Below are 17,052 nucleotides of genomic sequence, written 5' to 3'. Positions count from 1 at the left end.
TCCCCTTCTTACCTCCTCCCTCTCTTTCTGTGTACACAGAGATTTTTGTCAAAGCTTTGTTACTAAGTAAAAGATCAAGAAAGGGATTGCTAAAACTCTTCTTTAAGTGCTCACGACCCATATTCTCACCCATAAATGTGCACATTTACCCTTTTTTTCCTAAGCAGGCAGCTGAGTGTCGGTCCACCTGCTCTAGATTCATTTTCATCACTGGGGATGGGGAAGGCTTGCTGTGGGCGATGAGGAAAGGGGTTGGTTCATTGGAATTGTTTTTTCTGGCATCTTTTGGACAGTTGGATAGTCTACAACCACTTGTGACACTCTCTAACCAATTTTGGATTTCATCATCCTCTTCCGTCTTTGGAGCATCCAGATTGACTGCAGCAGTTGCCCAGACCTGCCCAGGATGAGAGTCGTCAGCCACTTTGAAAGACAGCTCTAGGGATGCAGAAAGCATTTTTAAAAAAAATTCATCTGGTGGTGGAGGGTACTGAGGTCCAGGTTTTTCTCAGTCTCAGTTCAGCAGAAATCTGACCTCTGCTCTCCCTTCTGGCCTTGTTTTGAAAAGATGAACAAATGTAAAACCATGAGAGTCCACTAAGAGACAGCAGAGGAGTGCCAGGCCCTCCGACCCAGAACATCCTCTTCTGTTCGTTTCAGTATATTTTGTGTATGGTGTATCTTTTTAAATTCTAAAGTCAATAAATCTCTATTTTCTTTAAAGTGAAAGAAATGGACTTATAACTTTATAATTGTACGTCATAAAACTGGAAAGAAATACACACAGTCCAGGAGAGAGGAATACGGATTTTGAATATACCAGAACAACTGCTACTGGAATAATGGTGCAATGATAACATACACATGGGCAAAGTAGAGCTGCTCAATTCTCAATTTGCTTTTATTTCATCTCTCAAGAAAATTCACTCGAAACAGTAAAGAATAAAGCTCACAGATTAAAGGCTATTGATGCCCAAGATGAGAGTGATTGTCACAGAACATGAACTCTAAATCAGTGCTAGTCTCTTGGTCCAGACAAATTATGTATACTTCAGGCTCTAAAGCAAATGTTAGCATGAATACCTTTTTTGGATAATTAAATAGGAAGTTTTTGAGCATTTGATGGGAGTGCTAATCGCTAGGAGGTAGCGTGGGTTCACTGAGAACCAGTCATGCTAATTAAATCTTATTTTCTTTTGTTAAAAGCAACTATCTGGCAAGTAACTGAATAAAACAAAATGACAATTAATAGAAAGTTTTGCTGTTAAGAATCCCAAACCATTTCCCAAAGCACAGAATCTAGGTCAAAGGAACAGCAGTAAGGATGTGGTCTAAGAGAAGCATGAAAGATTTATGGGATTTCATCCACTGCATGTTGAGATGCTGCAACCCAAGCAGCAACTCAGAAGCCTGAGGCACAGAGAGAGAAAGACATTGATGTTAAAGGGTGAAGGAGTGCTGGGCTCAGCTCAGGGGCCCTATTTCAGAAAGGATTTTGACCAGTTGCAGCACACATAGAAGACAGTAGATAAGATGATGAGAGAACCCGAGCAATGTCACACAAAAAATGGATAAATATATTGGATATTTGTGCTCTGGACATGACTTGGAGCGGCAGTGTGGCATGGAAAACATAGGCTCTGGAGCCAGACAAACCTGAATTTGAATGCTGGCTGTCTCCAATAAGCCGGAGAAGTTCCATAGAGAAGTTACTAAACTTCTCTGTTCTTGTTTCCTCATCTGTAAAATGGAAACATAATGTGTGCCTTGCTGGGTGGTCAGGATTAAATGCAACAACATATATCAAGTACATGATGGTATGTAACAAATGCTTAATAACGATCGGTTATAATCATTAATGTTATCATTCAGGGACACTGTAGGTGACTTCAAATATCTTTTTCCGAAGGCATTTTTCCTTTCTTTTCTGCTTTCTTTTCTCTCTTATTTTGATTTTTGTTTTTGTTTTTTGAGTCAGGGTTCTATTCTGTCACCCACCAAAGACTTTTTTTCCTCAGCATAGAAACTGGAGGTTCTCAAACTTCATTGTTCAGAAGCATTACCCAGTGTCTTATTCTGTTTGCAATGCTGTAACAGAATACCTAAGACTGGGTAATTTAAGAAGAACAAACATTTATTTTCTTATAATTCTGGAGTCTGGGAAGTCCAAGATGAAGGCACTGGCATCTGGCAAGGGCCTTCCTACTGTATCATCTCATGGTAGATGGTGGAAGGGCAAAGAGACAAAAGGGGACCAAACTTACCCTTTTATAATAGCATTAAATCTACCCATGCAAGTGGAGCCCTCATGACCTAATCACCTCTTCAAAGTTCTACCTTTCAATACTGTTAAAATGGCTATTAAATTTCAACATGTATTTTTGTCCAGTCATAGCATCTGGGATGCTCTTTATGAAATACTTCTGTAGGTCTGGGTGAATCCCAGGAACCAGCATTTTCTTAAGAAATCCAGGCAATTTCAGAACAGAAGGCAAATGAACCTTACTTTGGGAAACATTGATAAAAACATTCTGAAGTTGCTCCTATCTTCAAACAACTTTTCTTCTATGCACTTTTTTTTTCAGTTACCATCTCCTCTGTCCTTGTCCTTCTCTCAAAAGATTTACTTTTACTTCTACTTGGTAGGTCTAAATAGCAAAACTTCCTAACCTGGGCACCAGGGAAGCTCAGTGTGCCACAGAATGGGTAATACCTGGGCTGAGACATTGATTCCTTCTGCCACCGTCCCTGCTGGCCACCAGTGGCCTAGTCCCTTACCCCCATGTGCTATAAAAAGTTCATTTTCTATCTATGCCATGGCAAGTACAAGACTGAGAAGCACTGCCTCAGAGAGCAAGGATCATTGTTTATTTCTTTATATATTAACCTGGACCTGGAAGGCTTCCTGAGTCACAGGGGACTTGTCATGCTTTCTGAATCATAGAGGAATAAATATTTGTTCAATGAATGAAAGAACAAATAGTTGGGGAAAGGTAGCATATTTCAGCTAACTCTACTTCTTCAGTTTCCATGTACTTTTTAATTCTGTGTTCAGCTGGTTCCACCCGCACCACTCTACTATAATTGCAGAAGAACAGAGGCTTTGGAGCCACAAAGACATGGATTCCAGTCCTGTTTCTATCATTTACCAGTTTTGTGCAAATTTCAGATGTCTATTGCTGCATTAAAAAGTTGCTCCCAAACTCTATGGCTTAAAACAACCACCATTTTCACTGGCCATCAGAGAAATGCAAATCAAAACCACAATGAGATACCATCTCACACCAGTTAGAATGGCGATCATTAAAAAGTCAGGAAACAACAGGTGCTGGAGAGGATGTGGAGAAATAGGAACACTTTTACACTGTTGGTGGGATTGTAAACTAGTTCAACCATTATGGAAAACAGTATGGCGATTCCTCAAGGATCTAGAACTAGAAGTACCATATGACCCAGCCATCCCATTACTGGGTATATACCCAAAGGATTATAAATTATGCTGCTATAAAGACACATGCACACGTATGTTTATTGCAGCACTATTCACAATAGCAAAGACTTGGAATCAACCCAAATGTCCATCAGTGACAGATTGGATTAAGAAAATGTGGCACATATACACCATGGAATACTATGCAGCCATCAAAAAGGATGAGTTTGCGTCCTTTGTAGGGACATGGATGCAGCTGGAAACCATCATTCTTAGCAAACTATCACAAGAACAGAAAACCAAACACCGCATGTTCTCACTCATAGGTGGGAACTGAACAATGAGATCACTTGGACTTAGGAAGGGGAACATCACACACAGGGGCCTATCATGGGGAGGGGGGAGGGGGGAGGGATTGCATTGGGAGTTATACCTGATGTAAATGATGAGTTGATGGGTGCAGCACACCAACATGGCACAAGTATACATATGTAACAAACCTGCACGTTATGCACATGTACCCTACAACTTAAAGTATAATAATAATAAATAAATTAAAAAAATAAATAAATAAAATAAAAAAAATAAAATCAAAGCTGATTAAAAAAACAAAAAACAAAAAACAAAAAACAACCACCATTTTATTGCTCATGATTTTGTGGGTGAGAAATTTGGTCAATGGGGATGGTTCACGTCTGCTTCACTTATTGTCTGCTGTACTCATTTATGGGCTGGAAGGTCCAAGCTCGAGAGGTCCATGGCCTCACTCACATGTGTGGGGTCTTGGACTGGCTGCTGACTGAAACATCTGTTTTAGTCTTCCACGGCTACTGTAACAAAATAGCATATACTGGGTGGCTTAAACAATAGAAATTTATTTTCTCACAGTCAGAAGGCTGGGAAGTCCAAGCTCAAGGTTGTAGCCAATTCCATTTCTAGTGAGGGCTTTCTTCCTGGCTTGCAGAGAGCTGCCTTCTCACTGTGTCCTTACATGGCAGAGAGAAAGCAAACTCTTTGATGACTCTTTTTAAAAATTATTTTTTATTTCCATAGGTTATTGGGGAACAGGTGGTGTTTGGTTACCTGAGTAAATTATTTAGTGGTGATTTGTGAGATTTTGGTGCACCCATTACCCAAGCACTATACACTGCACCCTACTTGTAGTCTTTTATCCCCTGTCCCCTTCCCACCCTTTCCCCTGAGTCCCCAAAGTCCATTGTGTCATTCTTATGCCTTTGCATCCTCACAGCTTAGCTCCACTTGTGAGTGAGAATATATGATGTTTGGTTTTCCATTCCTGAGCTACTCCACTTAGGATAATAGCCTCCAGTCTCATCCAGATCACTATGAATGCCATTAATTCATTCCTTTTTATAGGTGAGTAGTATTCCATCATATATATATATGACATATAATATACATATACATATATATGACATATAATATACATATATATATACACACCACAGTTTCTTTATCCATTCGTTGATTGATGGCATTTGGATTTATTCCACGTTTTTGCAATTGTGAATTCTGCTGCTATATACATACATGTGCAAGTATCTTTTTCGTATAGTGACCTCTTTTCCTCTGGGTAGATACCCAGCAGTGGGACTGCTGCATCAAATGGTAGTTCTACTTTTAGTTATTTAAGGAATCTCCACACTGTTTTCCATAGTGGTTGTACTAGTGAGTTGATACATTCCCATTAGCAATGTAGAAGTGTTCCCTGTTCATTGCATCCAAGCCAACATCTACTATGTTTTGATTTTGATTATGGTTATTCTTGCAGGAGTAAGGTGGCATTGCATTGTGCTTTTGATTTGCATTTCTCTGATCATTAGTATGTTGAGCATTTTTTTCATATGTTTGTGGGCCATTTGTATATCTTCTTTTGAGAATTGTCTATTCATGTCCTTAGCCCACTTTTTGATGGGATTGTTTGTTTTTTTTTTCTGGTTGATTTGTTTCAGTTCATTGTAGATTCTGGATATTAGTCCTTTGTCAGATGTAAAGATTGTGAAGATTTTTCTCCCACTCTGTGAGTTGTCTGTTTACTCTGCTGACTGTTCTTTTTGCCATGCAAAAGCTCTTTAGTTTAATTAAGTCCCAGAAATTTATCTATCTTTGTTTTTATTGCATTTGTTTTTGGGTTCTTGGTCATGAAATCCTTGCCTAAGCCAATGTCTAGAAGAATTTTAATAATGTTATCTTCTAGCATTTTTATAGTTTCAGGTCTTAGATTTAAGTCCTTCATCCATCTTAAGTTGATTTTTGTATAAGGTGAGAGATGAGGATCCAGTTTCATTCTCCTACATGTGGCTAGTCAATTATTGCAGCACCATTTGTTGAATAGGGCATCCTTTCCAAATAAAATACTTAGGAATATACCTAAACAACGAGGTGAAAGACCTCTACAAGGAAAACTACGAAACATTGCTGAAAGAGATCAGAGATGGCACAAACAAATGGAAACATGTCCCATGCTCATGGATTGGTAGAATTAATATTGTGTAAATGACCATACTACCAAAAGCAATCTACAAATTCAGCACAATTCCCATCAAAATACCACCATCATTCTTCATAAAATTACAAAAAAACAATTCTAAAATTCATATGGAACCAAAAAAAGAGCCCACATAGCCAAAGCAAGACTAAGCAAAAATAACAAATCAGGAGGCATCACATTACGTGATTTCAAACTATACTATAAGACCATAGTTACCAAAACAGCATGGTACTGGTATGAAAATAGGTTTACAGACCAACGGAACACAATAGAGAACCCAGAAATAAACCCAAATACTTATAGCCAACTGGTTTGATGATTCTTATAAAGAAACTAATCCTATTGGATCAGGACTCTACCTTTAGACCTAGTTTATTCTTAATTAAGTCCAATCTCCAAATACAGTGACATCAGGAATTAGGGCTTCAACAGCAGAATTTTCGGGGGACGCAGTTCATTCTATAGCAGTATGTCCTTTCCCACATTTTTTCCTCATTCTTCTGGACCCCTCTCCAGCAAGATATCCTTTAAAAGTTGCAAGATCTTTTCAAGTCTAGACTCAGCTAAGAATTTCACTTACATACATTCTGTTGAATAAAGTGAGTCACAAGGCAGGCCCAAATTCAAGGAGAAGGGGAATAGACTTGACTTGTTGATGGGAAGAGTAGTTAACTCACACACTCCAAAAGGACACATGGAATGGGAGGGATGGCTGTAGCTGTCTTTGGAAACAGTCTGTCAATTTGTCCTTGAACACATTGTTTAACCACCTGATTTTACTTTCTTTGCCTGTAAAATAGGAAATAATACTATCAGCCACTTTGGGATGTTGTAAGTAATAGATTAAGACAGTGTGTTTAGCACCTAGTACATTGTAGTAGAAACATAACAGAAACAACAAAAACACATATGGGTTGTGCCCATACTATGTGGCAGCACTATTATAAGCACTTTAAACATATTGCTTTATGTAATCTTTGCAACAGTCCAAAGATACACATTATCTTTGAAATAAGATGAGAAACCCTAGGCACAAAAATGTTAACTTGTAGAAGGTTGGTTGCATTGTAACTAGTCTGTCTAAATCTTGAATGTCTTACTATCTGCTTTATCCAAAGGACACTTTTTAGTTTTTTCTCCTTAAACTATATTTGAGAGTTTACAGTTGATGTTGTTGATCACTCCTCTACCAAACACTCCTCCTCCCATGACCACTATGACTCCCCTCTGTACAATCTTTCCTCCTTCTGTGATTACTGCCTTCCAAACTGCTCTTTTATTTCTTCAACTCTTCTTTCTTGAAGGAACCATCCCATGTGGCAACTCAATTTCTACCTTTCCAATGATGATTGCCAGTCTTCCCTCTCTCCTAAACTCTAGGCTTGCATTTCTAAGTGTTATTAGGGTGTGAATATATGTGACCCATGTAACGTTTTGAAACATTTGTGCATTTTGCTTCTTTCTTATTCCATTGGTTACAATCTTGTCACTTAATACTTGAAATGTTTTTCAAATTTGGATGTTTCTAGCAATCAGCTAATGCCTTTGGCCTGGTTTAAGCCTTCATCATTTCTTGCTTGGCTTATGAAAGTCATTTTTTAACTGAACTTGTTGCTTTCAGTTCCTCACTGACATATGGCATTAGTGTAATATTTTTACGTGCTTCAACACACATACCTTCTCACCATTACTATATGGCTCCCCCACCCCCACCCCCAGCATCACACTATCTCTGGTGTCACCTTCTCTGTTCATGGGCACACCCGCCAGATGCGCAGAACTGAGTCCCTGCTTGGAACTTGGAAAGAGCTGCCTGGGTTTGAACCATGGGCCTATGGGTGTCAGATGCCCAAATGCAGGGTTTCTCCTTCTCTAGGGGTTCCCCCCTTTGAAGAAACAGCATCTGCTCAACCTCCCCTACAGGCTCCCTGAAAGCTGGTTTCTCCTTCCTCTGCTTGTCTCTTTGCAACTCTCTGGAGGCATCTTTACCTTTACAGCTTTGCATTTTCTCTGCTATTCCCATATAAGTTCCCTGAAGCCCTAGTACCATTGACAGCAGGATTTCAAAGCTTGCCTGTTGCGTGAGCATTCTATGGGGTCCCAAATTACCTTTCTGTGCAATATGAATTGTGAAATGCCCGTAGAGACAGCACAACCTCATGGCTAAGAATGATAGTTACCAGTTCTAGAGATCCTACTGTAATTGTTCTAGAGTGGGGGCCTGAACACCAGTATTATAAAAAAGACAAAAGAAAAAGTAGGAAAAAAGTAGAAAGAAAGAAAAAGAAAGAAAGAAAGAAAGAAAAAAAGAGAAAGAAAGAAGATCAAAACTACCTTCATCATGTGTGAATTTGAGCAAGTAACACCTTTGTGAGTCCCCTGCCCCCAGTTTTTCATTGGTAAAATGAGGATAACAGTTACACAGACCTCGTTGAACTATGTACAGAATTAAATGAGATTATGCACCTAAAAGGCTTGTGGCACAGCGATACGCACACACACACACACACACACAGTACTTCGTGGTTATTTCTAGGCTTTATTGCTTGAAAAGCTGAAAAGATGGGTGGATGAAAGGTGCCCTGAGGTTCCTTCCAACTCTCCAAGATTCTGTGATACTCCTCCTTGGGTGCTGAAGTCACGTTGGCAATGTTTGGATTTCCAAACGGTTGCTTAGAAAACTAACCGAGACCTAAGACGCCCAGGTAAGCCTCAGAGTCTTTCCCGGGAGTCGTTTATTTATTTGATCTTAGTTCTGACCTAGAGCCTCCACCTTCTCCAAATCACCACGGTGGTCGAAAAGGGCCTGTGCTTGGGAAATCCTTCCTTTGTTGGCGATTCTTGGACCCCAACCCTGCATTTGGGCATCTGACACCCATAGGCCCATGGTTCAAACCCAGGCAGCTCTTTCCAAGTTCCAAATAGGGACTCAGTTCTGCGCATCTGGCGGGTGTGTCCAGATTGCAGTCTTCGCACCAGGCATCCAAGAACGTGCTTCGGACACACGCAGGGTGGTGGAAACGGGTTCTTGGTTTGCATCAGGGCTGAGGGGTGGAGTAGCTCCAGCGCCCGAAGCGCGCACACGCTCACACTCCCCAAGCCAGGGCGCGGCCGCTCTGGGCGCGAGGTCCCAAACCAAGTCTCCCGCTTGGCCAGGAGCCGGGGCGTACCCTAGGTCCCCGTCTGGGGCCGCCGCGAGTCTACCCTGCGGCGCGCACTCCTGACCCGGCCCCGCCCCGCTGTGGCCGCGAGTAGCGGGCGGAGCGCAAGCAGAGAGGCGCTCTGGGCTGTGCGGCGCCGCCTCTCCTCGGTGTTGGGGGAGGGACAGAGGGACCCGGCGGGAGACAGAGAAAACCTGACCGACCGGCTGGCGAAGAGCTGCATGCAACCGGTGGGAGGCCGGGCCGGCTGGGTCTGAGGCTCGGGATCGGGCTCGGACCGTTTCCCGGCGGGTCCCTGGCGGTGAGCGCGGACGGCCCGGAAGCGGCGGCTCTGAGCTGGCAGGCGGAGGGCTGTCTCCTGCGCCCGCCTGCCCGGCGCGGTCCGAGGATGCGGGGGGGCGATGCCCGGGGCCAGGGACGCGCTCTGTCACCAGGCGCTGCAGCTGCTGGCCGAGCTCTGTGCCCGTGGGGCCCTGGAGCACGACAGCTGCCAGGATTTCATCTACCACCTGCGGGACCGTGCCAGACCCCGGCTCCGCGACCCAGGTGAGTGCCGCCACCGCCGCCTGGAGGGACCCAAGGGCCTTGGGCTGGGACTTGGGGCCGCACCGGGGCCTGAGGCAGAAGAGCGACGCGGACTGGGAGAGGGCGGGGGGCGGCCACCGAGCCAGGAGAGGGATCAAGAACCATCGCTCTGTGGCCTGATGCTGTAGCCAGGCGGGGACTCGGGCGGTGGCTACTGCACGGAGGCCGAGTCTGGGTCGGCTGGGGCAGGGTTGGAGGGACCACGCCCGCCACCTGCGCTCCCATCGCCAGGGCTCCTGGGGGCGGCTCCCTAGCTCCGAGCTACGCTCTCCACTTCCTGGGCTATCTGCATTCAGAGCGAGGTGAGGCCAAGGCGGCCTCGGAGCCGTGGGAAGGGGGACGAGGCCAAAGGAAACTCTGGGAAGTTGGGAGTTGGGGACGGCCTCGGGCTGGGGCCGAATCCCACTGGGTGCTGCTCATCGTTTCTCCTGAGCGTCTAGTTCCTTTCCTTGGTCTGGGGTGAGAAGGGCGGGACGCGATCCGGCGTTGGGCCGGGGACAGGGAGCTTTTCGTCTTGGGCAGACGGGCCTGAACCCATTCCCGGCAGGTCGCACGGCGTGGAGGTGGCCTGGGCCTGGGCGCTGGGCTCGACCAGCGACTACCGCCGGCCACACTGGGGTCCGTAGGCTCGTCGGTCCTGGCTTGTGCACCTGTAGTTATTCCTAGTGAAAGTTGCAAAGCTCTTAACTTTGGAAAGTTCATTTATTTTGGCATTTGACCAATTAAGGTTGGAGGAGGGAGTTTTAGCGGAGCCATTTGCTTTTCCCGAGGTCCTTGTGTCTCCCAGGTCGTCTCATCCACTACTGGCTAGTGGAAAATGCATTCCTTCCAATGTTTGCTTGAGGTGTTTCTCACCTGGAGAAAGAGTTTTCTCGAATATTCTCCCAACCTAAGTACTTACCAGAAAAGCATAGTGTGGTTAGATTGTTAAAAATGGGATGAGAAAATGGCCTTTCTCTTGATATTGCTATGTATAAATATTGGAAATGAGCTATTGCCTTGCAAAGTATCATGGACGAGCTGAAACCAATTTATTATATAAAAATCCATTTATCCAAAAGATAAATTAAAGAATTATTTGATTTATAACGAGTGTCAACACTGAGCCAGACTTAAATAGTGTCTCCTTGATATATTCAAGATGGGTGTGTGGGGTGAAGTCATCTGCTAAAATTTAAAAGTTTATATCAGATTTTCCCTACTGGAGGCTTTTTTTCTATTGAAAAAGAAAAAATATTGTTTTCCATTGCCAATGGTTATATTAACTAAGTTTATCGAAGATGTCCTAAGTTGGGGAAGTTCGTCCTTAAGCAGCAGAAGCAAGACAATTATTTTACATGCTTTGCCCAAAGCAAGTGTTAGTATTGAAACATCTCACTTCCTTGCCTATGACCGGACCACGAGTTTTCCTTGTTATCCCACATATGTAGTTGTCTTTGGCTTTACAAGAGACAATGGATGAGGCCTATCTTTGAATCACATATTTTTGGCCAGTTTTCTGTCTCTGCTCCTTTTAATCCAGGGGCTGGATCCCGTGTTTTCAGGTTCTCTTCAGCCCCTACACCAGGCAACCCCTGAGAAAGATTCACTAAGAGGACTTCTTACAAGAGTAAATCTGATTCCTTGGCTGAGGAATAGCTATAGATAGGAGTCGACCTTGCTGCTCTGAATTCCTGATATTAGTGCTCTCCTTTCTTAAACTAGGACACAGGGTTTTGAAGTAGCCCCATGCCCCTCTGGCTCTTTGGTTTGTGTTGGAAAGTAGCCAGCTCATGAGGGAAGGGGTGGGGGTGGGGGGTTCAAGTGCGAGGTGAGAGGAAACGAGGCCAAAGATTACATCCTAAGTGCACCCTCTCCTTCAGGACGCTTTTCCCTTCATTTCCAAATCTCCCTTCATTTCCCTCCTTCCTTGCCTTGTCGACATTAATTCTTACATCAGATGCATTTGTCTTCATCCCTCTGAAGCAAGAGTGACTTTAATCTTTGAACCCTAAAAGCTGAGTAGCTAGAAAAGCTGCACCACACAACACCATGTGAATAATGTCCCTGCTATGATAGCGTGAACCAGAACAACCATGCACAGCAGCCCTGAGACATGGGTTTCTAGAGAGAGTCATCTCTGTAAATGGATGATTTCTTTTTCTGTAAAGGAATCCACCTGAATGCCATGTCCTAGCTTTCTCTGTTATTGTCCATTCACGGCCACCCAGTGATAGCTAGGTTTCCTCAAGCTCAACTAAGGACTTTGGTTATAAAAGGAGAAAAAAGATATAATTTCCTGTGGAGAGCAAAGTGACCCTGCATCTAGGAAATTTACTCATGTTTTCAGAGGTGTGGAAAGACTAGGGCACAGACCAGTGGGCCTGAGCCATCAGAAAGGTTATTTTTTGTCCAGGTAGTTATAGTGCCCTGTTGGGGGAGTACAGCACCCAGATTTCCCTGACTTGGTGTTCACAGAGGACTTGATGCAATTGTAATTTTAAAAAATAAGCCTAAGTTACAATTGGAACTGAAGTGCCTCACACAGTCTGTCATCTGTACCAACTTGTGGAAAGTAAAGTGCTGAGTGTGAGCACTTTCGTCCATAGAAAGCAATTAGAATGTGCTGTTGGTTGCTTTTATAGTGTTTTATGTGTTACTGATGTGGGACATAAACTTGCAGGCCTCAGAGACTAGCCTTTAAGGCAGAGGGAAGAGCAAGTGCAAACGCCCTGAGGTGGGAGCATTATTGATATGATTCTAGAAATGGTGATTTCAGAGGTGGCTGGAGAGGCATGAAAGAGATGGAGAGTGGTAAGACATATGCTCAAGAGTTAGAGAGGGTGGATCATGCAGAGTCTTGTAAACCATTATAAAGACTTTGGTTTTACTCTGAATGAGATACGAAGTCATTAGAAGGTACTGAGTGGAGAAGTGACAACACTTTGACTGCTATGTTGAAGAGCAAAGGTGAAGTCAGAGAAACCTCTTAGGAAGTTATTTCAGAAATCCAGACAGAGGTGACAGTGACTTCAACAGCGATAGTGGCAATGGAGTTGATGAGAAGTAATTGGATTATGAACGCAATTTGCAGGTACAGCCACAAGTATTTATTGAAGGAAGAGATGTGAAAGGTGAGAGAAGGGCAACTAAGGAAGCTTCAAAGAGTTTTTGACCTAAAAATTCCATGTACAAGTAGAAGTCTTCAGGAAGAAGGTAGGGGTGAGGAGGGAAATCATGAGGTTTATTTTTTATTTTACTTTAACTTTTTGTAACACATTAAGTGTGTGATGCCTCTTTAGATAGCCAGGCTGTTTTACAGTTAAGTGACCTGAGGTATGACTATCCTCTTTAATGTCAATTGCTCTATGCTTGTATTTTATAACTGGAGACTTCGCTGTCAAGAAGATTAATTGGTTGTAGAACAGCATGTATTGTTAGAAGGTTTTCCTTGTAGGGAATTAAAAGGTATCTTAAATTTCTACCCATGGATCTTGATTATACTTTTTTTGGTCAAAAAGCCATTAGTCTTATCCCTCTTCTCCATCATATACCTTTAGCTACTAGGAGGTAACCTAGCCTAACTTCTCTAGATCCACTCTTTTGAAGGAACAGAAAGGAGGATTGGATCATGTAATGTCTAGGTCTTAAACATGTTTTTATCATTTTCTTTTTAAGTCTTTTCTTCTGTAGGGTGCCAAGCACTTTATGTAGGTCATTTCACTAGTCCTCATAAGTCTCCTAAGCACTCATCTGTGTTCCAGCAGCAGTAGCAGCTTCTGGGAGCTTGTTAGAATCGGAGAATCTCAGTTATGTCCCAGACCCACTGAATATGAATCTGTATATTAACAGGATCTTCAGGTGAGAGTTGTAGGCACATTAAAGTTCAAGAACCATGGCTAAAAGTGATTGATATATATGAGTAAACTGAAGTGCGGAGAAGTAAACTAGCCCAGGGCCATGGAGTCCATTTAAAAGAAGAATTGGGTCTAAGTTAAAGTAGCTTCTTAGGTACTCACATCACATATACTGAAAACTGAGGAGTTATTGTCAATGAACATTTTCTAGGTATCTTTCATAAGAGCCACCCTTAGACCTACTTTCTCTCTTCTGTACTTGTATGATGGATTTAATCCCCAACTGTAGGTCACATTCTATGTAGTTATAAAGATTCAGCTTAGTATTTTTGATTATGAATTCTGTTATCCAGGATACTGGTTTTCCATTCATGTTCCAACTCCATATTCTGAAGATTTTTTGTGCATGTTCTCTGTGTTTGTACCCAAGCTCTAGAAAAGGTTCAGCAGGTCAGAGTGTGAAGCAGAGCCTTAAGACTCGTGATTAGTGACTCTTCTCTCCACGTAAATATTACTCTATTCAAGAAAAGCTTTTTCTAGATCACTGGTTTTCAACTTTGGCTGTACGTTAGGAATACTTAGGGAGCTGGAACAAACAAACAGAAAAAACAAACAACAACAAAAAAAACTACCAATGATTGGGCTGCACCCTAGATCAGTTTTAAATCACAGTCTCTGGGAAATGGGCCTGGTATCAGTATTTTTAAAATTCATCTATTGATTCTCATGTGCAGCCAAGTAGAGAACAACCTTTGAGACCATTGGGCAAAGAATGCATCCACCTAACCCTTCTCAGCTCAGTTCACATTTGTTTCTTGCAAAGTTAGGAAAGATAGTATCAAATACCAGGAACCTTCACTGTTACCCTGTACAGCTAGCACCCATATCAACTGATTCTTAAATTTCTTTTCACAACATTGTCCCAAATTTTTATTTTGAGGGCTCGTTGAACATGTCATAAGGCTCTATTATGTCCACCCAATCTGAGAGGGGAAAAAACAAACCAATCAAGAAAAATCTTGTCTAAATAGAGTGTCATTAAAAGGTCAGAATATAGAACCTTCACGAATGTCACCTTATGTTAAATTATAGTCAAGTCACTTATTAGAAAATGTACATGTAAAATAATAATTAAATATAGTTTCTATGAAAAAACCTCCAAAATATTCATCAAGATTAAATATTAGCCTTGATTCAAATTTTTCTAAGATAGTCAAAAGAGAATCAATCTTGAAACACTGGATGTTTATGAATAGACCTTGGTGTGATTATGCACAATGGGATTAATTTTTTAAAGTTAATGTTAATTGCAGTCAGGAAAAAGAGTCTTCTAAGGAATGAGTGGCATATTGGATGCACAATATGTGAATATCTAATACGCATTTACTTCAGTGACATTTTAGGGCTCCTTCATAAATATTTTATTTAAACAAGTGTGTTTTCATCTCTGCGGTACTTCTCTACATGGACCAGTGAGTGGTTTAGTCATGAGGTAATTATTAAGAGGGGAAAACAAAAGCAAATTGTGGTAAAGGCATTGCAGGCAGCCCTATGGCCAGCTGCCTCTTTCACAATAAACAATCAAAGACACAAACTTTTTGATGTGGGATAAACTCTCAAGGAAAAATTAAACCAACACCTAAAGGAAATCATCCTAAAATTTTCTATTATGTATAGAGCATAGATGTTGCTTGCACTGAAAAAGCATTGAGGTACTTTTATGTTTGTGGTGCAAGTGCAATTTCCCATATAGTTTGCTTAAAAACATTCGTAATCTCTTCCTAACAGGTTGATTCGGGGGAATTAACAAGTTCACACTCCAAAGTGTATAGAGAAAGTGGAGGAGCTTAGTGAGAGGCATAAATGGGGGAGCAATCTCACTTTTAAAAGGATAAGTATGGAGTACGTATTTCTATTTTCTGAATGAAGTTGAATAAAATCACCATTTGTGGAGAAGTTTTCAGTTTTCACTGCAATCTTGGAGCAAGAAATGTGCATCACGACTTCTTTTTCTTTCAAATGTTTCATTTGGTGGGCTCTAGAAAGGGCTTTAGACCACATCAAATCCTGAGGACTAGGCTCTGCAGATCTCTTTGAAATCTTCATATGTCCTTGAACATGTATTTTATCACACAAAAAATTTAAATCAACATCGATAGAACTGCACCTGAGAGAAAAAATATCTTCCAGTACATCAAGATGACAAAATGATATAAGCAAGGACTTTGGAGTTAGAATCTGACTGCACTAGTAAGTGCACTAGTAAGGTCACCTTAGTGACCTTGAGTAAAATATTTCACCATTCATTTTATTCATCTGTAAAATGGGAGTGGAAGATTGCTGTAACACTGTGCCCAGAGTAAATGCTCAAATAACAAATCAGTAAATTGATGTTTTTGGTAGTATCACCTGCCCATGTTTCCTTTCAGCTATAGTCCACAAACATGTTTATGTTTTACCACTTGTAATTATTTGTAGGCTAAATTTATTTTTTACTGTTTTGTAAACTTAGCATTTTATTACCTCTTATTAGCTGTGTGTTCCTGGACACGTTATTTAACCTCTGTGTCCTCATTTTCTCACCAGTAAAATGTATTACTAGTATCTGGGTTACTAGTATCCAGATAAAGTATAGACTGCCAGTCCAATTTGAATTTCAGATAAACAATGGGTAATAATGCATGGCACATAATTATACAAAACAATTATCTGTTGTTTATCTGAAATTCAAATTGAACTGGGCATCCTATAATTTTATTTGGTGATGCTGACAACGCTATACTAGTACCTAACTCACAATGCATATGAAATACCATAGTACCTGGTATATGCTCATAGTAATACACATAGTAAATGCTCAATAAATACTAGCCATTATTTCTATTATTATAATTTTCCCATTGTTAACACTTATTATTATGTAATTATTATTATTGTGATGACTATGTATATTCCAAAGAATGGCTATACCTTTTTTATTTAACCATTCTTTTGAGGCTATTCTAGCTTGTAATTTTTTTTTTTTAATATGAATAATGTCTTGTATTTATAGTTCCCTATTTCCTTTTGGGAAAATTTTTTCGTGATAAATTATAAACAGTGAGCCCTAATTGCTTTCGGTAGATCTATGTTAGTTAGTCCTGCTACATGTCAACAGTAAATCCGCTAGTGAATTAGGTGTATAATGTGAACAAAAAGTTGCTAATTTAACATGGTTTAAATAGCTGCTTAGTTGTTTCGATTTGTGGGTTTTTTTTTGTTGTTGTTGGTAGGACTGAATATTTTTTGTTTTGAACCTTATATTTACTCTTATGTGATTTTTTGTGTTCTCTACCACATTCTCTATCATGTGCCAGTTTATTTTTTGAGAATCTTAAGGTTTTTTCTACCAGTTTCCATTAATTTTATTTTTTGAGAATCTTAAGGTTTTTTTCTACCAGTTTCCATTAATTAGAATGTAAATATTCTGTCAAATTAGCTCACAGAAGGAGTATTGTATAGTGAATGAGCTCAGATTGTCTGACTATA

General features: G+C 41.2%; 1 protein-coding gene across 3 annotated transcripts in view; it reads left to right on the top strand.

Annotated features, from left to right (window-relative positions):
* The first annotated feature begins 9,229 nt into the window (after window positions 1-9,229).
* LOC105488716 (synaptotagmin 9) overlaps window positions 9,230-17,052 on the top strand; it is a 228,638-nt gene continuing 220,815 nt past the window's right edge. The window contains exon 1 of one of the 3 annotated variants that reach the window (XM_011753040.2): window positions 9,230-9,649. In XM_011753040.2, the coding sequence (XP_011751342.1) occupies window positions 9,505-9,649 (145 nt within the window). In that variant the 5' untranslated portion in view covers window positions 9,230-9,504. The remainder of the gene's footprint in view (window positions 9,650-17,052) is intronic. The other 2 variants (XM_071075148.1, XM_011753039.2) reach the window with 2 other exon arrangements.

Source organism: Macaca nemestrina, chromosome 12, assembly GCF_043159975.1.
Source record: "Macaca nemestrina isolate mMacNem1 chromosome 12, mMacNem.hap1, whole genome shotgun sequence".
Taxonomy (NCBI): Eukaryota; Metazoa; Chordata; class Mammalia; order Primates; family Cercopithecidae; genus Macaca; species Macaca nemestrina.
Note: the sequence above shows the minus strand (reverse complement) of the source record. Positions and strands in the feature narration are given on the sequence as shown.